Here is a 26,154-nt window from a genome sequence, read left to right as displayed (position 1 = left end):
ATTTGGCCAGATATAAGCAGTAAGGCAATTTGGATCTGCTTTGCTCATTGCCGTTTCGAGCGTTCAGGCTTGGAGATGCCAGAAACAGCTGGGGTTGAAAATGAAACAGTTCCACTCCTTCAGCAACAAGTTAGGAATTACAAAAAATTTGAAGATATTTACAATCGTTTCGAATGTTATAATAAAAATGAAGATTTGCAAGACGCAATCATCCAAAGCATTATAAGAAGGTATGCCTTATCTGCACAGATTTTGTTCATTTACAGTCAATCAAAAAAGCACGGCAGAAGAATTCCCCTATCAGTAACTATTAGGAACTAATACATAGTTTTATAGTACTGTAGTAGTATTGGTAGGGTTCTAATTTGTTCTCTATTTCATTTAAATACGTAACTTGTTACGTAGTTTGTCTTTTTTATATATTTTTTAACTATTTCCATGAAGCTTTGGCTAATTGGGGCAGCCGTTTGATTGGGCCAAAATGTACTGCTCCAAACGTGCCCCATTTAATCGGAATCCACTGTACATATTACAAAATTAAATTAAGTAAGTAGTGTAAAAAAAGAGCAAAAATAATAAGGCAGTGTTCACGGGTTAGTTCATTTCCCATTCAGAAAACATGGTGGAGGGGAAGAAGCTGTTCCTAAAATGTGGAGAGTGTACAGTATCTTCAGGCTCCTGTACCCCCTCTCTGATGGTAGCGATAATGTCCTGGGTGATGGGGTCCTCAATGATGGATGCTGCCTTTTTGCGGGATCACCTTATGGAGATGCCCTGGACGCTGAGGAGCCTTGTGCCCGTGATAGAGCTGGCGGAGACCGCAACCCTCCGCAGCTTTTACCAATCCTGTACGTGGGTGCCTCCACGCCAGAGGATGGAGAATCTCTGGAGTCCTCAACTCTGGAGGATTGCGGAGGCTAGATCATTGGGCAGCTAAGCAGGAAATAGAACAATTGTTGAAAGATCAGGGAAAGGAGGGCTAAGGGGAGTGAAAGCAGACCAGGCTCGGCGCACATCAATGGTAAGCAGCCTTGAACGGCCGTATGGCCTGTCCACCTCCTGACTTCTTCTGCTCTTATTGGTACACTTCCATCCTAATTCCATAACCCAGCAGTTTGTGTTGCAAGTACGTTTTTCATTGCTCTTGTGCACACATGTACGTGTGCAGATGACAATAAACTTGACTTTGACTTTCGGCCAGGTCTTACAGCAACTGTCACTGAGTCGTACATCAGGGCAGCAGGGCCTTTGGCCCACTGAGTATGCACTGCCCATTTACAATTTTCCTGTATTTATCCCCTTTTTGATTCTTCTCTCTTTCCCATCAACTTCTCCCAAACTCTACACCTCACCTACACACTACAGTCTACTTACAATGGACTAATTATTCCGATCTGCCAAGATGATCCAAAAGAGCTTAAAACTGATATTGAGTGAATAAATATTTTGCAATAATTAAAAGGAACCCAGTCTTATTTGCATTTTGTAGCAGCAATATCTTGCTAAACTGACTTCCTTAAAATGCTTGTGTCGACAAGACTGCCACCGCGATTGAAAGGTTAATGGAGAGTCAGCATTTTGAACAGAGAATATTACTGCAGAAGTCTGGACAAACGGGGTTTAGGTTTGGTTTTTGATGCAAGTTGCTTATGTTCCTAGCACTATTGTAGTTCATCTTTTCTATCTATTGATCTATCTATCTACTTATTTAGATTAGACCCTTCCGGCCCCTCGAGCCATGTCGCAATTCCCCAATTTAATCCTAGCTTAATTATGGGACAACTTACAATGACCAATTAATCTATCAACTAGTATGTCTTTGGACTGAGGGAGAAAACCAGAGCACCAGGAGGAAACCCACGTGGTCACGGGTAGAATGAACAGACACTTTACAGGTAGTGGTGGGAATTGAACCCGAGTCACTTGTACTGTAAAGTGTTGTGCTGACCACTACACTACCGTGCTACATACAAACCGATTGTCCTACTGCATTGGTCTGATCAAAGTTCAAAATAAGTTTCTTCTCAAAGTATGTGTATGTCCCCAAATGCTACCCTGAGATTCACTTCCTTGCAGGCATTCACAGTAGAACGAAGAGATGCAATGGAATCAATGAGAAACTACAAAGACTGCCAACCAGCGTTTTTGCAGAAGAACACAAATTGTGCAAACACAACAAAAAAATAAGTAAATAAATAATACTGAGCACTGAGAACATGAGTTGTAGAGTTGCCGTGACTTTCAGTGAAAACCAAAGATTAAAGCAATCGGTATGCCAAACACAAGAGGCCAGGGCAAAGACAAATGTTTCAGCTTAAATTTAGATCAACAACAGGCTAGAAATGGTCTGCCTTTCTCATGCATAGCCCATTCAGCTGGTAAGGTGCTGCGAGGGACAGAGAATACAGCCCGGTTGGAACTCTGCCACACGGGCAGACAGCAATCATTTACAACAAAGCAACGCGTCGGATTTTATTTAAGCATCTGACACTTTAGACACCAGGGAAGTGCGAAAATTGCACTTCTGTGTTTCTTGGTTCCTTGTTACAACCCAGGGAAGGCAAATCTTACTCTGCACAAAAACCTAACCACAATGATACAATGAAAAAAAGAAATCTTGTTTTAACCCCCTGAAAAGGAAAATACGTACAGCTTTTTTTTCTCGCCCCCTTCTTTAGCCACATTTGCTTTTTTTTTCCCCCACCAGGAATATTTCATGCTCTGCTACTTCACAACTTCTGTCAGAGCACATAACTGCATTATATTGCCGCCAATCAGCTCGGCTTAAAAGGATTAGACGAGAGGCTTTGTAAAAAGTGTTAAAAAAATCTAAAGTGGGCTTAGATTTTGGCTCAGAGTCTTCATCCTGGATCAGCCATCAGCAATGTTCTAACGATCAGAGAGAGAAGCAGACAGAGAGAGAGAGAGAGAGAGAAGAGAGACAGACAGGCAGACAGAGTCTAAGAACAGAAGAAAGAGAGACATTGTGAGAATGAGAGGAATATACAGACAAGACAGATACAGTAACAGAGAGTAAGAAGAGAGAAATAGAGAGATTGAGAAAAAGAGGGAAAGAGCAATATAGGGAGAGGGAGAGAGAATGAAAAACAGACAGACATATAGACAGAGTTACAGCGAGGGAAAGGGAAGGAGATAGAAACAGAGAGAGAAAGACACAGAGATATAGTCAGAGAGAGAATGTGAGTGTGAATAAGAGAGAGAAAGAGAGTGAGAATGTGAAAGAGGGTGAAAGACTGACACACAGACAGAGAGCATAAGGGAGAAGGACCATCAGGGAGGCAGAAAGAGAGGGAAAGAGAGCAAGAGAGAGGCAGAGCACCAGAGAATGAGAAAGTGAGTGGGTAAGGGTGGATGGGGGAGACGGAAGACAGACAGTGAGAGAAAGAGAGAGACAGAGACAAACAGGTAGAGAGAGAGAGAGAGCAGGTGAGAGGGAGACAGAATCAGAATGAGGTTTAGTATCACCAGCATGTGTCATAGTGAGGTAGTGTTCATGGGTTCAATGTCCATTCAGAAATCAGATGGCAGAGGGGAGAAGCTGTTCCTAAATCATTAAGTGTGTGCCTTCAGGGTCCTGTACCTCCTTCCTGATGGTAGTTATGAGGAGAGGGCACGTCCTGCGTAATGGGGGTACTTAATGATGGACGCTGCCTTTTTGAGGCATCGCTCCCTGAAGATGCCCTGGATGCTGGGGAGACTAGTGCCCATGATGGAGCTGACTGAGTTCACAACTTCCTGCAGCTTATTTCGATCTTGCGCAGTCACCCACTCCCCCATCCCACACCAGACGGTGGTGCAGCCAGTTAGGATGCCCTCCAGGGTACATCTGTAGAAATCTGTGAATGTCTTTGCTGACAGACCAAATCTCCTCAAACTCTCAATGAAAACCTCCCAGACAACGCAGTGAGTAAGAGACTTGGAGAGAGACAAGACAGAGAGAAAATTGAGAATGAGAGAGGTGGAAAACAATGGCACAACAAGGAAGAACTGGAAGAAAAAGAGGTGAGGGACAGAGAGAAAGTGACAATGTAACAGGAATAGAGAAAGACAGTAGGCTCAAGAGAAATGGAGAATGGCTGACTGCGGCTGGTGGCAGGTCAGCAAAGTACAGCACCGTGCAAAAGTTTTAGGGCATATTTACATAGCTGGGGTGCCCAAGACTTTTGCACAGTACTGTAATAATTTTATATATTGCACTGTACTGCTGACACATAAAAAAAATTTCAATGACCCAGAACATAGAATGTAGAACAGTACAGCACAGGAACAGGACCTTTGGCCCACAGTGTTGTGCCTAACCAGCTAAAAAGTAAATCAAACAATCCCTAAAAATGAATCCCTCCTACCGACACCACGTCCATATCCCTCCATCTTCCTTACATCCATGTGCCTATCTAAACATCTCTTAAAAGCCTCTAATGTATTTGCCTCCACCACCATACCAGGCATCCACCACTCTCTGAGTAAAAAACTTACCCCTCACATCCACTTTGACCCTATCCCTCTCCCCCAACCCACCACCCCACCTTCAATGCATGCCGTCTGGTATCAGAAATTTCTAACCTGGGAAACAGATATTTGTCTCTGCCTTTCAAAATCTTATAAACCTCCATCAGATCTCCCCTCCGCTTCCCCCCACGCTAGGCAAAACAATCCAAGTTTGTCCATGATAGGTCTGCCTCTAAAGCAGGCAGCATCCTGGTGAAGCTCTTCTGCAGCCTCTCCTAAGCCTCGACATTTTCCTATAGTGGGGTGACCAGAACAGTATGCAACACTCCAGATGTGACTGAACCAGAGTTCTATAAACTTGCAACACAACCTCCTGATTTTTGAACTCAATGCCTTGATTAATGAAAGTAAGTATTCCATAAGACTTCTCAACCACACTGTTGACCTGAGTATTTACTGTCAAGGAGCTATGAACTTGGATCCCAAGATCTCTCTGCTCAGCAACACTGTTAGGGGTCATAGTCATAGTCATACTTTATTGATCCCGCGGGAAATTGGTTTTCGTTACAGTTGCACCATAAATAATAAGTAGTAATAAAACCATAAACAGTTAAATAGTAATATGTAAATTATGCCAGGAAATAAGTCCAGGACCAGCCTATTGGCTCAGGGTGTCTGACCCTCCAAGGTTGGAGTTGTAAAGTTTGATGGCCACAGGCAGGAATGACTTCCTATGACGCTCTGTGCTGCATCTCGGTGGAATGAGTCTTTGGCTGAATGTACTCCTGTGCCCACAGTACATTATGTAGTGGATGGGAGACATTGTCCAAGATGGTATGTAACTTGGACAGCATCCTCTTTTCAGACACCACCGTGAGAGAGTCCAGTTCCATCCCCACAACATCACTGGCCTTACGAATGAGTTTGTTGATTCTGTTGGTGTCTGCCACCCTCAGCCTGCTGCCCCAGCACACAACAGCAAACATGATAGCACTGGCCACCACAGACTTGCCCTTAACTGTGTACCGTCTCTTTGCATTTGCCCTACCAAGGGGCAACACTTCACACTTAGCTGGGTACATATCTCACATATGTGAGTGATGATAAACCTGATTCTGATATGGGTTTCTATTGTGGACTGAGAGTGGGAAGGGGACAGGGAGAGGGGAATCACGGTTGGGAAAAGGGGGAGGGAGTGGGAAGCACCGGAGAGACATTCTGTAATGATCAATAAACCAATTGTTTGGAATCAAATGACCTTGCCTGGTGTCTCAGGGCTGGTTTGTCATTCGCCCCCACCACTCCACTACCCCTGGCACTCCTTCTCTGCCACCTGTCCCACACCCATCTCACGGCACTCCACCCTCACCATCCCCAACTTCCTTTGCTCCTGCCAGACTTACAAACTTGCTTTCTGCTCCAGGTTGGCAAATTCAGTGTGTGTAAAGTCTTGGGCAACCTAGCTGAGACATTTGCACAGTACTGTATAAAACTGACTGGAATTGTGTCCAGTCATCAGGACTATGAACGGAGAAAGTGGCTCAGTTACAAGAACACCCAGACGAGTGACACGTCTGAAACAAACCTTCTGTCAGAGTGACCACTTTTTAAAACCTGTCAGCATGGGCTGGCAGCCATTGCACATGGAGCTGTTTTGCAACTAATGTCAAATGAAACAAGATTTAAAACTCACCAACACAATCGCACGTTGGAAACTCTGACTGGGCTTTTTTTGAAGGGGTGTCCAGCAAGCTTTTGGTCGGTGTATCCAAATACTTCAAAGGGGAATCCAGAAAGCCTCTGAGGGAAGGATCTAGAGGTGTGTTCTTTGTGGGGGTACCTTCTTCTGACTGAGCTTCCATGTTTTCTCCAGAATAAACAGCTGACAGCACAGTAATAGCACCAGAGGATTCAACTTTCACGTGTTTTGAGGATCCGCTCCTAAAAGAACTATTAAAAGATTTTATATTTTCCTGCACCTTGTTGACCATATCAGGTGTTTTGCACCCCGACTGCTCCTGAGATGTATTTTGAGAAAGCGGCTTATGACTCCTTTGTTCATAGTCCTGCGAGTGGTTGAGAGGTGAAGGATGCGGACCTGCAGAGGATGTTCGGTTTCCATTGGTTTCGACCTGAGATGTTGGGTTGTTCTGGGCAGGAAGCTGGGTTTTCTGAGATGCAGAGTTGGACTCGAACTCGTCCTCAAACTGCTTCAAGATTTCCTCTATTTTGTCCTCAAAGGAATGAGGGCTATGCATGGGCATCTCGCCTGGCTGGAGTTGGAGAGGTACAGAGTCGGAATTTGCGTGCGTTTCCCTGTTCTCTGTCTGGTTAGTGGGGCTGCTCTTCATTGAAGACAATTGAGGATATTTTCCAATGTGCTGTTTACAGGGGAAGTGATCCGGCAGGAGGCTACCCATTTTCTGGGGAGTAGACGCTTCAAAGGAGGGAGAGTCTTGAGAAATGCCCGGCGTGGTATTATCTATCTGTTTCTGGTGGGGAGCTTCAGACGCTGGGAGAAGTCCTGCCTGCATCGGGCATTCCTTAAGGAGTTGCTGTTGCGGATTTTCTGCAGATCTGTAGTTGCTGAGGGTTGTTCCCAGTTGCTGATATCCCTCCGGCACCTGGTTCTGTTGAGGTAACGCCTGGCACGGCAAACCTTGCTGTAGCTTGGCTTGTTGCATCTGCTGAAACTGATGCAGGGAGAGCTGCGGCTGGACGCCCGGGGCCTTGTGAAGCGGCGGCGCCTCCTTGCGCGGCCTCTGGGCCGGCTGCAGCCTCCTCTTGTCCTGGGCGGTCTTCTTTTGCTTCTGCCGCTTGAGGTGTGGCTGGTGCGGCGGCCAGCACTTCGGCTGCTCGGGCAGGTGGTTCTGCTTCTGCTCCTGCTCCTGGAAGAGGCTGCGTTTGTGGTGGAGGTGCTGCTGCAGTGCGGCCTGCGTCTTCTGATGCTTACTGCGCTGGTGCATCTGCTGCACAGACTGGAGGGGCTGCTGCTCGGGGAACATCCTGTAAAACCCAGCTGCCAGGTTGGGGAACAGCAACGGCAGGTCCTGCTGCATCTTCGCTCCGGCGTCCTCGTGACCGACAGCGTGAGGCATCTTAAACTGCGGCGCGGAGTACTTGTTGCTATTGTTACCGTCCAGCAGTTGCTTTAACTCGCTCATCGGATCATTCAGAGGGGTAATCGGCTGACTGGCGTTGCAGAGCTCAACACCAACCCCCTCGCTCCCGTGGGCGGGCGCTTCCTCGGCGTGTTTCATGGTGGGCGCTGAGTTCGAGAAGCTGTTAAATGGGACTTGTAACATCTTCATGGCTGGAGCATAGTGACCTTCACTTGGTGCTGGCTTCTTGAGGTGATTCCACAGGGCTTGCTCATGCGGCGTGTAATCTGGGAACACCTGGTGACCCGGGGGTGGCTGCTGGACAGCGGGATTCTGGGACGGAATCTGTTGCTCAGGGTGACGGTCTTCGCGCAGTTCCTTCACGGCATTGGACAGGACGGGCAGCGTCGCTTTATTCTCTTCGACGGAGCTCGATGAAGCGTCACCGATTTGCGAGGTACTGTTAATCTGCGGGGAGGCTTCCGAAAATGGCTGTGGCAGTGTGGACGACAGCTGCGTCAAGGCTTCGATGGCGATCGCTGTCTGCAGGCTTATGTTCTTCTCTTTCGCGATGGTCAAAGCGTTCTGAGAGTACTGGGCGACGTCAGGGGAGTCGATAATGAGCGTGTTCTCCAAACTGAGCAGATGATTCTGTAAAGCACCATTCTCCACGGGCGTGTCACTGACTTTATTGGAAAGTTCCGGACTCCTGTTCTGCTCCACACTAATCACAGTTTTGATATTTCTCTTAAGCCACTCCAGGTTATCCAGGCGGTCTGGGCTGTTACAACTGCAGTTTGGCGGCTTTTTCCCATGTTTTTTTGCAAGGTCCCACGCAGTAGTCAAAGTGCTCAAATCGTCGTCGGGAGGGCAATCATCATTCATTGGCGAGATCAACTGCATTCTTTCAAGGCTGTTGTTAACCTCTGATTTACATTTCTCAGTCAAATTAATCTTTTGCAAAGGCTGAGGGCTTTGTGCTGGTGTATGATATAAAGGTAAACTCAACAGTGGTTCAGGGAATGCCGCTAACTTCCTGTCATCGCCCAGGGCCACAGTAACCCCACTGGTTGCCAAGTCTTCCTTGACATGGTTCCGAACTTGGTTCAGGACTTCAGCTGCTTCCCAGTTGACGCTGCCATTGGTGTGTTGAGGGAGTGCCTGTTCTTCCATCCACTCAACCGAATCCACTGCAATAGTTTGTCTTTCTTGCCCACGTACTCCATTCACCAGGCTCGGCGCCATGTCTAACCTTAACCTGCTTTCTCCAACATGGTTGGTTGACCCCTCTTCCATTTGGCCTGTTCTGGGGCCATCCACTGTGCTCCCTTCTGAACCTGTCTACACAAGAAAAGAAGGAAAGATCGATTAGTTTATCATCATATGCACAAGGGCGTATTAAAAATCTTTGTTCACCCAAAGCTCAGAGACTAAAACATACACAGTTGTTGTGATGTAAGCAAAGTCACCGGGGAGATGCGCATGTTAGTGGGTACAGAAGTGCTTTATTCAACAAAACAAAAGAGTAAGCACTCAATGTTTCAAGCCGAGACCCTTCATCAGGACTGCATCAGGATCAGTGGTCCTGATGAAGAACGTCGGCCTGAAAAGCCCACTGTTCACTCTTTTCTATAGATGCTGCCTGACCTGCTGCGTTCCCCCAGCATTTTGTGTGTGTGTTGCTTTGGATTTCCAGCATCTGAAGATTTTCCCATGTTCGTTAGACTTATTTCCAATGCCTCTTGAGATGACGCCACTTCCCAGCTTAACAGTGAGTTAAGCCAAGACGGCCGCTACGATTGTGTTCAGGCCGAGTGTTGTGTGAACTCTGTTGAAGTAACTCAGTAAACATACTCAGCCACTCCTATGCTAATTTAATTTAGTCTCCCAAAACATCTATAAAAATAGCTGTGGATGAAAAATACATAGAGCACTATAGTATAGAAACAGGCCCCTCAGTCCAAGCCAAACTGTTATTTTGCCTAGTCCCAATGACCTGCACGTCCATACCTCTCCTATCCAGCTTCTTTTATATGCTGAAATTGAACCTGCATCCACTATTTCCACCGGCAGTTCGTTCCACGTTCTCACTGCCCTCTAAGTGAAGAATTTCTCCCTCGGGTTCCCCTTAAATATTTCAACTTTCACCCTCAACCAATGGACCTCTAGTACTAGTCTCATCCAACCTCAGTGGAAAAAGTCTGCTTGCATTTATCCTGTCTATACCCTCCCCATAATTTTGGATAACTCTATCAAATCTCCCCTCATTCTCCTACGCCCTGAGGAATAAAGTCAGATTTACTTATCATATATACATCAAAACATGCAGTGAATTGTGTCGTTTGCGTTGACAGGCAACAGCCATGGACAGGGGCCGCCGACAAGTGTCGCCATACACTTCGGCGCCAACACAGCATACCCCCCGGTGCCCAGCAGAAAAACACAGAACACAACAAAAACAACAGCAGAACAAATCTATTCATCCCTCCCTCCCACCCATGCACTTACACAGTCCCCAGGACAGGCTGTCTTCTTTGGCCTCCAACCGCCAGCGGACTGTTGGATTCGCAGACATAACCTATTCAGACTTCCCCTATAACTCACGTCAAGTTCGGGCGGAATTTTGAAAGCATTCAATAATGTGAAATTGGGAAGCCGTTTTGACGATCTGAACTCTTCTCAATAAGAAAGCTTCAGTGCAATGATGCAGAGCTGTTTGGTCATTGTAATGTTCTGGCAGTTCCAGACTGTGAACAAAAACATTCTCAGGAGCCAGTGGAGGTCAGGGTAATGCTGTGCTTGGGCGTTCTACGCATTAGTCATGCAGAGGTTGGGAATCACTTCCTGCTGCAGTCAGTCGTAGCTGAGGAATAAAAATAGCCTGTGGAGCCCGCAATTGTTCTTGGCTGGAGGGGACACATTTAATGATTGTTTGGTCAGCCAGTCGGCTGCCTCTTGGAAAGAGAAAATAGAACATTACAGCATCCTACAGGCCATTCGGCCCACGATGTGGTGCTGACTCTTAACCTACTCTACAATCAATCTAACCCTTCCCCCCTACACAGCCCTCCATTTCTCTATCATCCATGTACCTACCTAAGAGTTAAAAAAAATTTCACAACATATGCTGGTGATATTAAACCTGATTTGGATTTGAATCCATATGCCTATCTAAGCGTTTCTTAATTGTCCCTAATGAATCGGTTCTACCACCAACTTTGTCAGGGTGTTCAATGCACCCACCAGTCTCGACGTTAAAAAAAAACTTACTTCCGACGTCCCTTATTCTTTTCTCCAATTACCTTAAAATTATACCCCTTTGTATTAGCCATTTTCACCCTGGGGAAAAAAGTCTCTCACTATCCACTCAAATTAGGCTTCTTATCATCTTGTACACCTCTATCAAGTCACACCTCATCCTCCTTCACTCCAGAGAGAAAAGCCCTGGTTCCCTCAACCTGTCCGCATAAGACTTGCTCTCTAGTCCCCGTCAACATCCTGGTAAATCTCCTCCGCACCCTCTCCAACGCTTCCACATCCTTCCTATAATGAGGTGACCAGAACCAAACACAATATTCAAAGGTACAATTTAACGTCAGAGAAATGTATACAATATACGTCCTGAAATGTTTTTTTTTCCCAGTGCGGTCTAACCAGGATTTTAGAGAACTGCAGCTTTATGTAGGCAAAGTTAAAGAGAAGGCCCAAAAGAAAGAGTAGCTTTGTAATCCATAGTGATCTGGAGGTTTGATTTGATGATGCACTGCTGAGAAATGATACTACGAAAACAGTGCCTTGGTCACTTGTTTCTGCCACATCCAATTTGAGCTGTGTCGGAGGCTTCTGTATTTTCTTCACGTCACACAGAAGGAAGCCATCCGGCCCATCGAGTTTCTGCTGGCCCTCAAAGATACCTGGGGTAAACATGCCAAACAGCTCACCTCTCCCGAGACGGGGCACGAGAAGACTACTCGAGAGAGAAAAGTCCATGCTCGCTCAACCTAACAAACTATTACCACGCAGGATTTTTGAAGCAGCTTTTGAGCAAAGCCAATGCAAAAGTTAAAATCCAGAGGGAGCTAAGATGGAACTTACAACAAATTTCATTTGAAGTGGGTGGGCACATGCGTGCCCTCAGGCAGATCTGCTGGTACACCCACAAATGCCCACAAAGTGCATGTGTTGCGAGTATATCGAGATTGCAGCTACCTTAGTGCATTGATGTGTCACCAATGCTTCCACTCTGGAGCTTGTTATTCCAACTCCTGCCCACCTTATATGACACACAGCAGTGAGAATCACCCTCTCTCTAACCCACTATAGCATACAAAGTTATTTAAAGGGATTGTAAACCACCTCCAGATGTTGACTCATTGCTCTGGAAGTATAATTGGCTGAGGTTTTCCGGAGAGTTCTCAGGTTGCTGAACTCTATGGGGAGCACAGTTGTATTTTGAAGTGTTTGTGGGTTTGGCCAATTTGGCCATACAAGGATAAACCAAACTCCCACTATTTAAAACACAGCCTGACTGGGGATTGCATAGGGCTGGACAGGCTGCAGAGGAGGGGGAGGATGGAAAGAGGCAATATTAATCTGGAACTCCACTGGGAGCGATCCCCCGCCCTGAACGTGCAGGGTACAGTGAAAGAAAGGTGTTCACCTCAGTGAGAAGAGGACCTGTCACCTGGCACCGATTCAGGGCGGCACCAGTCGCCACCTTCTCTGGAGCAGCTGCTGGTGAGACTGGGGCCAGTGGAGCAGCAGCAACTGCTTCCTCAGCGTTCGCCATGGGTAGCGTTAACAGTGGCAAGGCAGCCGTCCTTGAAAGCATATACTTGTGGGCTCCTCCAAGATTGCTAGTGGGTGTGTCCAGATCACAGTCCGCTCTGGTTCTCTGCACAAAGCTGGCTCACCATGTCTTCGCTCTTGGCGTCGGAGAAAGATCTTGGCCCGAAATGTCGACTATTCCCCTCTGCCTGATCTGCTTATTTCCACTAGCATTGTGCATGCGTGCGTGTGTGTGTGTGTGTGTGTGTGTGTGTGTGTGTGTGTGTGCGTGTGTGTGCGCATGTGTGTGTGTGTGCGTGTGTGTGCGCGTGTGTGTGCGTGCGCGTGTGCGTGTGTGTGTGTGTGTGTGTACCTGCGCGTGTGCACGTGAACCTGCGCGTGTGCCTGTATGTGTGTGTTCCCTGCATTTTTGTTCTTTCTACCCAAAGTGTCACAGTGGCCTTCAGGAAGATGGCAGGTTTCCCCAGAGAACAAGGGCCATGGCAACCAAAGGGATTTCCACTCCAGTGCTCCCTGGCTCTGTAACCACAGCCAGCGGATGATGGGGGCAACACTGGATACCATGTACAATGCTAAACGTTTGTAACACTGTTACTGGCTACCTGTGGGTGACATACAGTAAGACCACAGACCATAAGACATAGGAGCAGAATTAGGCCATTCGGCCCATCTCTGCATCAGATTTCTGATTGGTCCATGAGCACACCTCCGGTTGAATTTTTTTTATATAGTAATATTGGGTGGCAGGGTGGAAATACGTCTCTACTAAAGGAGGTGTAATGCTCACCTTCCCTCTGCTGGCCTGCAGGTCACCCTTGGGCGAGGTGTAGCACCTGCTTAGCCCCCCTGATCAAGGTCATGTGAAGCCATGGGAGCAGGTGGTGGATGGTCGTACGAACAGCCGGTGCACATCACAAGTCCTGGTTATGCGACCACTGACAGCAGGCAGACAATCTCTGAAGAGTATTGAAAATGGCTGTGGTTACCCGTCTTGTAAAGACACTGCCCAGAAGAAGGCAACGGCAAACCACTTCTGTCGAAAAATTTGCCAAGAACAATCGTGGTCGTGGAATGACCATGATCTCCCGTGTTATACCACACGGCACATAATGATGATGATAGCAATATAGTATTTAGTTTAGAGATAAAGTACAGTTACAGTAGGTCTTGCTCTATACTGCTACCACAAAACAACAAGCATCACGACATAATACGAGTCATGCAAAGACAAATCTCAGTGTTGTATACTGCATATATGCTTTGATAATCATCGTACTTTGAACCTTTGATTATTTGAGAGGTTAAGCAGATTGGAAGGAAGTACATGAGCGATGTTAGAGGTAGTTTTCTTTCACACAGGAAGCTGTGGGCATACTATGTTGGCGCCAGAATGTATGGCAACACTTGTGGGCTGCCCCCAGCACATCCTCAGGTAGTGCTGGTTGTTAACGCAAACAAAACATTTCACTGTATGTTTCAATGTATGTGTGATAAGTCAATCTGAATTTGAGACCGGGGTGATCAAATCCACTACTCTACCCGGGTGGAAAGGGCAAATATTTCAAGTCCACCTTCAACAATTTCAGGAACAGCTTTTTCAGCTCAGCCATCAGATGTGTGTACAGTCATTGAGCCCATAAACACTACCTCATTATTCCCTTTTTTTGCATAATTTATTTATTTATGTAAAAATTGTGCCAATCAGGTGAACATTCCTGTGCTCGCTCGAATGCTATCACACCCCTCCTTCATTAGGGAGTCCACAATTTTCCTGATGAGGACTCTATATAATTCTCCATGGACGGCTTCCAGACCATTCGGGCTGACCGGAATTGCACTGAGAGCGGTAAGCGTAAAGGAGTTGGGTGCTTACTGTTCTGGTTAACAACAGATGGTGCAATCCGGTTCATATTACGATTGAGGAACGTGTTTCTAGACCGGATATTGAACTTTTTGCTGTTGGATTTTGGCCATATTCCACTGAGATACAACACTGGGAGGTTGTTCCTGCCTGTGGCCATCGAACTTGCAGCTCCTCCGGTGGAGGGTCAGACACCCTGAGCCAATAGGCTGGTCCTGGACTTATTTTCCACCTGGCATAGTTTGCATTTTGTTGTTTGATTGTTTGTGGTTTTTGTATTGCTATATTTATGGTCTATTCTTGGTTGGTGCGGCTGTAACGAAACCCAATTTCCCTTGGGATCAATAAAGTGTATCTATCTATCTATCCATCTAATTCCGAAGACACTTTTACTCATGTAGTTATATTTTTGTGCAGTAAAGGTCAATGGGCTTTTGCCTCCCCAGCAGCATCTATGGAGAGAACTCAGCAGATGACGCTTTTGGTTGGGAACCTTCATGTGGACTGTGGAGGGACCCGGCCTGAAATGTCGGCTGTCCGTTTCTCTCCATAGTCACTGCCCGACCTGCTGAATTCCGCCAACAGCTTGTGAGTTGCTCCCAATCTTTGCCCTGATGGGTTACCATCACAGACTAAGAGGTTAGCCATTCAGGACTACAGGACTATGAGAAGAAACTTATCCCCTGAGACAAGAGTGCGCCTCTGGGATTCTCCACCTCGATAACTGTAGAGGCTCGGTCACTGAGTATATTCAAGGGGTATAGAAGGGAAATGGTGCTGTCTAGGTCAGCCATGACCTAACTGAAAAGTAAAGCATACTCGATGGGCCGAGCGGCCTATGCTTGCCTCTATTTCTCAGGTTCTTTATTAACTACTAGGAACACTGGCCAATGGACATGACCAGAGATCTCAAATTTATATTAAAAAAAAGGAAATCGCCTTTAAACTCACAAGAGAGCATAGGCCATCAACTTTTTGCTGTTGCTGTTTCTGTAGCAGGCAATTTCTTTTTTACGAGGTTGAGTTGCTAGCTCGACACTCAACCCAGCATGGGTGGAAAGCATGCCAGGGAGCCGGCTGGGTTCGAACTCGGGAGCCTTTGCTCTGAAGTCCGGCGCTGATGCCACTATACCACCAGCCAGCCTGCTCAAATTTATAGTTCTCGCTTAAGTTTTGTGAATCAGCACATGCCCTGAAGCCTGCTTTGAACTGAGAAGAACCGTTCAAATTGTTAATGTCTTGCTGAAGCCCTAAGCAATTAATTCCTTTTTGCTGTTTGACCACAATATGAATTATTTACCTGGATTAATGAAAACATTCATTTATTTTACATACTGTATATTTTTAAAAGGTTACTTAAGGTTGTGATAGCCGAGGGTGGTAATGGAGAGAAGCTCCCACTACCTATTAAATGCTCTCAATGGCGTGCATCTCAAATAGCCTCTGACAACTAAGTTCAACTCCTGGCCTTGACATGTGGCTAAGCTACCGAGCCCGGTGGAACCATTTCTACTGACAGGAGAAGGGGCAAAGGTAGGTTACTGACACCTTAAAACCAGTCCATTTGGGAGGCCGATGAAACTTATAAGAATCAGACATTTCAAGAATTACCCAAGTTACAACAGTAAAATTACATAAATTATTTTGACTTTGGAGAGTTAATAGATCCTCATGTTCAAAGTTGAAAGTAAATTTATTATCAAAGTACATGTATGTCACTATATACTACCCTGAGATTCATTTTCTTGTGGGCATTCACAGTGGAACATAAGAAATACAATCGAGTCAATGAAAATCTTCGCAGAAACCAAGACTGAGAGGCAACCAATGTGCAAAAGAAGACAAACCACGCAAATACAAAATTAAATGTAAATAAGTAAATAAATAATATTGAGAACATGAGTTGTACCGTCCTTGAAAGTGAGACCATAGTTTGTTGTCCACATGTTGTTGTAGTTTGTGCAAAATTATAAATTTTGCTGAGCCAGGACTCATAGTACAGTAGTGACTTCAGTAAGTCTGCTTTTCTGCATAATAACAAGTGTTTAGGGCTTCTCAAATAACACCCAACCATTACATCCTGCTGATAATCTTTTTTCTGAGTGAACACAATTGCTACTTCAAGCATAAATACAAGTCCTGACCCACTGTTTTTGTATGAATGTGCAAACTAATGGCCTCTAAAATCAATCTCACTGTTAAAAACACACACACACACAGTACTTCGAAAAGCAAAAATACAGCAATTTTAAAATCTATTATGTGTTGAAAGTCAGATTTATTGCTTATGGGTTTTCAACCCATCCATGAAATAAAACATTCTGAACGTAGAAGTCCCTTTATAATGAAGTTATTATTAGTGTTTTACTTTGTTCTATCTCAATGCACTGTGTAGTGATTTGATCTGTATGAACAGTGAGCTTTTCACTATATTGGTATAATAATGAGCGAATTCTAATACCTGCAATAGGCACGTGGCCTTCTGCACCTTGGCAATTCAAGTACAAGTCTGGATATTTGTTAATCATCAGAAGATTTCCAGCACATGCAGCTTCTTTGTGCTGATGTTATTTTAGTGACTGTATGTGCTTTTGTGCGTATGCGTGCTGTGACTGCATGCACTGTGTTTTGCACCTTGGCTCCTGACACACTGCCCAGAAGAAGGCAATGGCAAACCATGGAAAGACCATGATTGTTTACGTCATACAACACAGCACATAAGAGAATGAATGAGTGATTATTATTACCTTTTCCTTTCTTTTTTAATTTGTACCATTAGCTGTCGTTCGTGTCTGTGTGTGTGTGTGTGTGTGTGTGTGTGGGTGTGTGTGACAGTGTGTGTGTGTGTAAGTGTGTGTGTGTGAGAGAGAGACAGTGTGTGTAAGAGAGTGCGTGAGAGAGTGTGTGTGTGTGTTTGAGTGTGTGAGAGAGAGAGAGTGTGTGTGTGTGTCAGAGAGAGTGTGTGAGAGAGTGTGTGTGTGTGTGAGAGAGAGTGTGTGTGTGTGAGAGAGAGTGTGTGTGTGTGTGTGTATGAGAGAGAAAGTGTGTGTGTGTGAGAGAGTGTGTGTGTGTGTGTGTGTGTGAGAGTGTGTGTGTGTGTGTGTGAGAGAGTGTGTGTGTGTGTCTGAGACTGTGTGTGTGAGAGTGTGTGTGTGAGAGAGTGTGTGTGTGTGAGAGAGAGTGTGTGTGTGTCTGAGACTGTGTGTGTCAGTGTGTGTGTGAGAGAGAGACAGTGTGTGTAAGAGAGTGTGTGAGAGAGAGTGTGTGTGTGTGTTTGAGTGTGTGTGTGTGAGAGAGTGTGTGTGTGTGTGAGAGTGTGTGTATGAGAGAGAAAGTGTGTGTGTGTGAGAGAGAGTGTGTGTGTGTGTGTGAGAGTGTGTGTGTGTGTCTGAGACTGTGTGTGAGAGTGTGTGTGTGTAAGTGTGTGTGTGTGAGAGAGAGACAGTGTGTGTAAGAGTGTGTGTGAGAGAGAGTGTGTGTGTGTGAGAGAGAGTGTGTGTGTGAGAGAGAAAGTGTGTGTGTGTGTGAGAGAGAGTGTGTGAGAGAGTGTGTGTGAGAGTGTGTGTATGAGAGAGAAAGTGTGTGTGTGTGAGAGTGAGTGTGTGTGTGTGTGTGTGTGAGAGAGTGTGTGTGTGTGTGTCTGAGACTGTGTGTGTGAGAATGTGTGTGTGTGTGTATGTGTGTGTGTGTGTGTGTGTGTTGCTTTGGATTTCTAGTATCTGCAGAATTTCTCGTGTTTAAAATCATCAAAATTTAAAGTACATTTATTGTTAAAGTACGTATACTATCCACAACCTTGAAATTTGTCTCCTTGCAGACAGCCACAAAGCAAAGAAGCTCAATAGAACCCACTTAAAAAAAAGACCATCAACACCCAATATGCAAAAAAAAACCCAAATCGTGGAAACAATAAAACGTAAGGAAATAACATTCAGATCTAAAGTTCACAGCAGCTACGGAGCCAGTCAACACTGCAGCCAGTCCGGGAACCCGTTAGTTGCAGGCCACAGCCTCAGTTCAGTGCAGAGACGAGTAAACCTCGCAGAGCAGCGAGCTTAACACTGACCGGTCCCTCGCCTCTGCTCCCAACCTTTCCAATCTGGCCCGGCACTTAAATTGCCATAAATGTCCGAGTAAATGCTCAAATTGCAAAACAAAGGAATACAATATCACTGAACTAAAATCAGTAATGCTGTTTACCAACACAGAATTCTACATTGACCGACTTTGTTTAAGTATCAACACGGTGGGACTCCGATAATTAAATGCTCTTGGCATTTTACAGGTGTGTAACCAGCTGATTTTCTAAACTAGAGTAAGCACACAAAATGCCGGAGGAACTCAGCATTTCAGGCAGCGTCGATGGAAATGAATAAACAGGTGGCATTTTAGGTCGACACCCTTTATCAGGACTGGAAAGGAAGGGGGAAGAAACCAGAATAAGAAGGTTAATAAGAATAAGAATAAGAATAAGAATAAGAGGAGTACAAGCTAGAAAGTGATAGGTGAAGCCAGGTGGAGGGGGGATTTACTAAGAAAGCTGGAACTGATAGGTGGAAAAGGTAAAAGACTAGGGAAGGAATCTGATTGGAGAAGAGAGTGGACCATGGGAGAAAGGGAAGGAGGACAGACACCGGGGAGTTGATAGGCAGCTCAGAAGAAGAGGTAAGAGGAGAACCAGAGTGGAAAATTAAAGAAGAGGGAAGGGGGAAGGGGGAGGGGCAAATTAAATAACCAGGAGTTGTAGAAATTAACGTTCACGCCATCAGGTTGGAGGTTACCCAGATGGAATACGAAGTGTTGTTCCTCCAACCCGAGAGAGGCCTCATTGTGGCAGTAGAGGACGCCATGGACCAACGTGTTGGAACGGGAATGCTGATTAGAACTAAAATGGGTGGCTACTGGAAACCCCTGCTTTTTGCAGGTGGAGGAAAGGTACTCACCAAAGCAGTCCTCCGAGTTACTGTCTGGTCTCATCAATGTCGAGGGAGCACCGAACACAGGACATGGCCCCAACACATTTGCAGTTGAAGCATTAAACTAATTTTCTAAACTAACATATGTTATGCTTGAGGAACTCAGCAGGTCAGTCCTGAAGAAGGGTCTCGGCCTGAAACGTCAACTGTTCATTCACTTCCACAGGTGCTGACCTGCTGAGTTCCTCCAGCATTTTGTATGTGTTGGGCTCGATTTCCAGCATCTGCAGAATCTCCTGGGCGTATGTTCTGCTTGTTTATACCATAACACACTTCTATTTGCATAAAATATATAAAATTATGACAGCTGTAGACAGATAGTCATAATTGTTTTCCTAGGGTGGAAATGTCAAATTCTAGAGGACACAGTTTTAAGGTGAGAGAGGGAATGCTTAATGTAGACATGCAAGGCAATTTTTTTTTTACACAGGTCCCCAGGATGTTTGGCTGGGGCGGTGGAGATATGTCTCTACCTAAGGAGGTGTAAGGTGCTCCTTCCCTCTGCTAGCCTGCAGGTCACCCAAGGTGTAACACCTGCTTAGCCCCCGATCAGGGTCACGTGAAGCCATGGGAGCAGGTGGTGGATGGTCGTATGAGCAGCTGGTGCACATCACAGGTCCTGGTTATGTGACCACTGACGCCAGGCAGACAATCTCTGAAGAGTATTGATAATGGCTGGGGTCACCTGTCTTGTAAAGACACTGCCCAGAAAAAGGCAATGGCAAACCACTTCTGTAGAAAAAACTTGCCAAGAGCAATCACGGTCATGAAAAAACCATGATCGCCAGCATCATACGAACACAGCACATAATGACGATTAAAACCAGGATGTAGAGGCAGCAAACAAAACAGCAATGTTTGAGCCATTTAGACAGGCACATGAACACACAGGGAATGGAGGGACATCGAACATGTGCAGTTCATACTGGCACAGATATTGTGGGCCGAATGACCTGGGGTCTTTCACTGTATTGTCCTATGTTCACTTGATTTTGCTTCTATGACCTGTTACGCTGTAACATTACAAATTTTCTAGTGAACTCAGTGAGTTTAACAGACTAAGAGATATTCAAGATTGTTAATAGAACTTAAATTCCTGATTTTAGCACTCATCTCCCCTTCCTGACTACTTATAATTCTGTAAAGCCCTGTCTGATCCTTGTTTGCTAAATCACCTTTCTCCCTCTTGACTAGGCATTCCATAAGGCCATAAAACTATAAGACACAGGAGCACAGTTAGGCCGTTCGTCTCACCAATGAATCTTGCTGATGTATTATTCCATCTTAATCCCATTCTCCTGCCTTCTCCCTGTCACCTTTGACACCCTTACTAATCAATAACCTATCAACCACTTATTAATCAATATACCCAATGACTTGGCCTGCACAACCATCTGTTGCAATGAATTCTGCAGATTCACCACCCTCTAGCTAAAGAAATTTGTCCTCATCTGAGTTCTAAAGGAATGTTTCTCTATTCTGATGCTGTGCCCTCTGGTCCTAGGCTCCCTCACTATATAGGAAACATCATCTCCAAATCCACTCTATCTAAGCCTTTGAATAATTCAATAGGTTTCAATGAGTTCCCCCCCCCCACCCCCTTTATTCTGCTAAACTCCAGTGAGTACAGGCCCAGAACCATCAAACTCCTCATACTTTGAAACTTTCATTCCAAGGATCATTCTTGTGAATCTCCTCTGGATCCCCTACATTGCCAGCACGTCCTTTCCGAGATAAGGGGCCCAAAACAGCTTGCAATACTCCAAGCGTGGTCTGACCAATGCCTTATAAAGCCTCAGCACAATATGTTTGATTTTATACTCTTATCCTCTCAAGAATGAATTCTAACACTGCATTTCATTTCCTTGCCACTAGCTCAACCCGCGAATTAACAGATTGCTCCTTCTCTCCGCCATCCTTTCCCTGCCTCAATGGGACAAACCCATCCAGAACCCCATGCCTAAACAACCTCTGCATTTCCATTGCGCATTTCCCTCAGTACATCTGTTCCCAATGTATGCTCCCATCTGTTCCCAATTTACGTAATTTTTGTAGGTACACACAGTACATAACTGATGATACATTTGCTGGGCAGTCCAGTTCAGGCTTAAATTGGTCTAGTCTTGAATGTCATAATCATTAAAATATTACATACCTTAATGTGACACAGGGAACAGCCTTATTTATACACTGCTTATGAATGATAACAGAAAATTATGAAATTCCTAATTCATTTGTATACAAAATTGAGCATTTGTTGATCTCCTTTGCCAGTTGCCGGGTATTGAATTCAAAATGTGGCTTCTTACTATTTTGATTCAAATATTGGAAGAATTCCATTTTAACTTAATGGAAGAAGGTAGAAGAATGGGATTGAAATCAAACTCTGGACAAGCACTTGAATTTCCAAGGTCTGAAAAGCCAATGGTAAATTGAATTAGTAAAACTGAGTTGTTAAAGGTTGACATAGGCATGGTCAGTAAGACTATAAAGTCACACAGTCTCAACATAATATAGCTTTGTGGCTGCCTGCAAGGAGTCGACTCGCAAGTTGCATAAAGTATACATACTTTGATAATAAATGTACTTTCAACTGCTAACTCTGCACTACTAAGTTTGCAGATGACACTAAAATTGTTGGTAAAGTGGATAAAGAAGAAGGTTATCAAAAATTACAGGGGCCGTTCTTGATCAGCTGAGTAACTGGGCCAAGGAATGGCAAATGGAGTTTAATTTGGTTAAGTGCAAGGTGTTGCATCTTGGAAAGTTAAATCCAGGTAGGACTTTTGCAGTGAGTGGCAGGTCCCTGGAACCAAGGGATCTTGAAGTACAAGCACGTTGTTCCCTGAAAGTGAAGTCACGGGTTGCTAAGAAAATTTCTGGCACCCTGGACTTCATAAGTCTGGGCATTAAATATCAAAGTTTGGAGGTAATGGCGCAGTTGTCCAGGACACTGTTGAGGCTGCTCTTGGAGTATAGTGCTCAGTTTCAGTCGCCCAATAATAGGAAAGATGTTATATTGGAAGGAGGGCAGAAAAGATTTATAAGGATGTTGCCAGGGTTTGAGAGACAGAGTTACAGGGTGAGGTTAGACAGGCTAGGAGTTTATTCTTCGGTGTGCAGCAGAATGAGGGGTGATCTTATAAAGCTGTATGGCAGACAGGGTGAAAGCATTCAGGCTGGGGAAATCAGGAACTAGAATGCACAGGTTTAACATAAGAAATAAGAAATATGAGCAGGAGTAGGCCATCTGGCCCGTCGAACCTGCTCCACCATTCAATAACATCATGGCTGATCTGGCCATGGACTCATCTCCACCTACCTACCTTTTCCCCATAACCTTTCATTCCCTTACTATGCAAAAATCTATCCAACCTTGTCTTAAATATATTTACTGAGGTAGCCTCCACTGCTTCATTGGGCAGAGACCACGGTGCACCCACATTGTATAGATCACACATAGCACATAAAAAATATTACCACAAATAAGTTAATAAAATATAATTTAAAATGTATTATATTTATATTAGTTATATTTTAGAAAATATAGACTATTATAAAATGGAAAATATAGAAATTATAGACTGATTTTTACAGCAGGTGTACCACTAGTTTAATCAAAGGTTAGTTACTACAGAAGACAGATTCTTGATCGTTTCAGACAATCATGCAGCAGCAACTCAATGTCTAACAGCATGCGGACATGGTCAGGAGGTTCAGCTGATCTTCAGAATGGGGAACTTAATGTGTTCTAAGTGACTCAGATCGTGGAATAATTGTTGGTGCCAGATGGGGTGGTTTGAGTATCTCAGAAACTGCTGATCCCCTGGGATTTTTACATGTAACAGGGTTTACAGAGAGTGGTGGGAAAAAACAAACAAAAACGTCCAGTGAGCAGCAGTTCTGTGGGTGACAATGCCTTGTTAATGAGAGAGGTCAGGGGAGCATGGCCAGAGTGGTTCAAGCTGACGGGAAGGTGACCGTAACTCAAATAACCACACATTACAACAGTGGTGTGCAGAAGAGCATCTCTGAGCACACAACACATCAAACCTTGAAGTGGATGGGCTACAGCAGCAGAAGACCACACTGGGTTCCACTTCCATATCCAATGAGGTGGCCACTGAGTGTACATTGCCACAGTAAAATTGTTTCCCTTCTTTCCTGTTTGAACAATTGCACCAACTGAAGAAACTGAACCTAATTCTCAGTGTGATATCCATTCCAGCCCTAACAATAAAACTGTTGAAAGCAATATTTTAACATTTATTTTCCTCATTAAAATTGCAACCTTCAGTATACAATAATTCTCTGGCGCACTTCAGCTGATACCTTGCCTCTGCAACGAGATCTAATCCTCCTGAACCTCACCTTGTTAGCAGTCACCCTCTGTGACGGAGTAGGTCTGCCACAAGTGATTCCTTCCTCCCCCAGAAGCTCTGTAATTCCCATTATCCCTGTCTGGCAGTGCTGGCGCTATGCTAAGGCGCAGCATCACAGCACGCACTCTCCAGGTCTGTGGCATTCTCGGCTTGTTGTTGCTTCCAGTTTCAGGGAGGACACCCGACCGATGGCTGGGGTGTCTTAAAAAGGGGGGTGCTCGTTTGCAGTGGCACACGCTCAGTGCCAGCTCAGCGGAAGAGTTCATGGCGGGATGGGGAAGAGCGCTGGCTCCTGGAAAATGGTGAGTTAATTGATTTTGTTACGCAGTGTCATTGTGATGAATGTATTTGCGGACCTTTGTGATTGTGAAGATTGAAGAGAATTGCTATGTTTTGTTCAGGCTCATAGTAACAACTCCTGCCGCATTCCAAAGAATGGACAATCCCATTTCTCCTACAGTAAGGAGATCCTTAAGGGCTCATTTTGGTGTAGGTGGGAGTTGGAGAGAGGGTGTGGTGAGGGGTATTATGTCAGACTGATGTTTTGAAGCTGTAGTCCTAAAGGTATTTTCCCTTTTGTTATCTTGCCAAGTTTTTGCACCATAAACATATTTGCACTGAATGTGCTTTTGCGCCCCGCCATCTGATCTATAAAGTCCACACCTTCATAAGGCACATGACCCACACCAAAACCCACCGTGTGGCACCCTCACACCTACTGCTGACACATACTGGGAGTGCGTGTAGCTCACTGGCTTCAGCTTTGCAGAAACATGATTCTATTTCACAATATTTAAAGATAAAGATTAGCTGGATTTGTCACATGTACAGTGGCTGAATGCCTGAGTTCATGTGGTGTCCCATTGCTTCTGTTATGGTTTTCATTTGATTATGGATTTATTGAGTATGCCCATAAGAAAATGACTTTCGGGGTTGTATATGGTAACATAGATGTACTTTGATAATAAATTTACTTTGAACTTTTTTAGGATGGACATATGTAGCTAATGAACTTTTTTTAACATGGAAACACAGTGAGATGCTTGATTTGTGTCAATGACCAACACCTCCGAGGATGTGCTGGGGGCATCCTGCAGGTGTTGCCATGTTTCTGGTTGCAATGTAGCATGCCCACATCTCACTAACCCTGACTTGTTGTTGTGGTTGTTCCTCTCCGCGCCGCGTGGTGCATCGGGCAGCAACCTTGCAGTTTCTTTACCATTCGTCTGTTTTTCACAAGGCCAAGCTGCTAGCTTGTTGCTCAACCCAGCACAGATGGAAAACATGCAAGAAGCTGGCCAGATTTGAACCCGGGACCATTTGCTTTAAAGTCCAGTGCCATTACACCAGTGGTCCCCAACCTCCCGGCCGCGGACCGATATATTGCCGCGATGCATGCAGCGGTGCAGCGGTGGCCGGGACGCACCCAGCACATCTTTAAGAAAAAAGCCGAAGTAAACAAGCTAATCCATTAGGTGCCGCCCGCCGCGTAAATGTCGGCCCAGATCAGAGGCGATTGCCGATTGCGTCACCTCTGATCCGGGCCGACATTTACGTGCCGGGCGGCACCTAATTAATTAGCTTGTTTACTTCGCTGACATATGTCATCAAATTTGTTGTTTTGAAGTATGGTGTAATACAATTTAAAAAAATCAGTTTCAAGAAGACATATAATTTTTAAAAATTAAGTAAGTGGTAAATAAAGAAAGCAAAAATAGTGAGGCAGACTGTAGTACTAATGGGTTGGTTCAGTGTCCATTCAGAAATCTGATGGCAGAGGGGAAGAAGCTGTTCCTAAAACATTGAGTGTGGATCTTCAGGCTCCTGTACCTCCTCTCTGATGGTAATGATGGGAAGACGGCATATCCTGGTTGACCGGGGTCCTTAATGAAGAATATCACCTTTTTTTGAAACAAAAACCTTTTGAAAGTCAGTAAAGCCAGAGAACTGATTGTGGAGTTCAGAATGGGTAAGTCGGGTCCTCACAGAGGAATCAGAAGTGGAAAGAGTGAGCAATTTCAAGTCCTAGATGTCAATATCTCTGAGGATCTCTCCTAGACCCAACATATTGATGCAGCTACAAAGCGGACACAAGAGCAGCTATATTGGTTTGTCACCAAAGACACTCGCAAATTCTGACAGATGTACTGTGGAGAGTGTTCTAACTGGCTGCATCACTGTCTGGTATGGGGGTGAGGGGGTACTGCACTGGATTAAAATAAACTCAGTCAAGTCCATCATGGCCACTAGCCTCCATAGTGTCGAGGACATGGACCCCCATCACCCAGACATGCCTTGTTCTCACTGTTACCACCAGGAGGGAGGTACAGAAGCCTGAAGGCACACACTCAGCAATTCAGGAACAGCTTCTTCCCCTCTGCCATCCGATTTCTGAATAGGCGCTGAATCCATGAACAGTACATCACTACTTCTTTAATTTTCGTTTTGTACCGGACATCCCACCCTGCAAAAACTCATTTCAGGGAGGTAGCATCATCAATCTGCGGGAGACTTCCGGGACAGCTGGGATGTCTGCAATAGAGTAGCTCCTTAGCAGCTGGCCTGCTAGTTTAAAT

General features: G+C 45.1%; 1 protein-coding gene across 5 annotated transcripts in view; it reads right to left on the bottom strand.

Annotated features, from left to right (window-relative positions):
- The window catches only part of tet3 (tet methylcytosine dioxygenase 3), a 336,470-nt gene that overhangs the window by 86,856 nt on the left and 223,460 nt on the right, over positions 1-26,154 (bottom strand). For all 5 annotated transcript variants that reach the window (XM_063057052.1, XM_063057053.1, XM_063057054.1 and 2 more), the window contains one exon: positions 6,164-8,912. In XM_063057052.1, coding sequence (XP_062913122.1) covers positions 6,164-8,912 — 2,749 coding nt within the window. The remainder of the gene's footprint in view (positions 1-6,163; positions 8,913-26,154) is intronic.

This window comes from Mobula hypostoma, chromosome 8 (genome assembly GCF_963921235.1).
Source record: "Mobula hypostoma chromosome 8, sMobHyp1.1, whole genome shotgun sequence".
In the NCBI taxonomy this organism is placed as follows: Eukaryota; Metazoa; Chordata; class Chondrichthyes; order Myliobatiformes; family Myliobatidae; genus Mobula; species Mobula hypostoma.
This window is presented reverse-complemented; position numbering and strand designations above follow the sequence as displayed.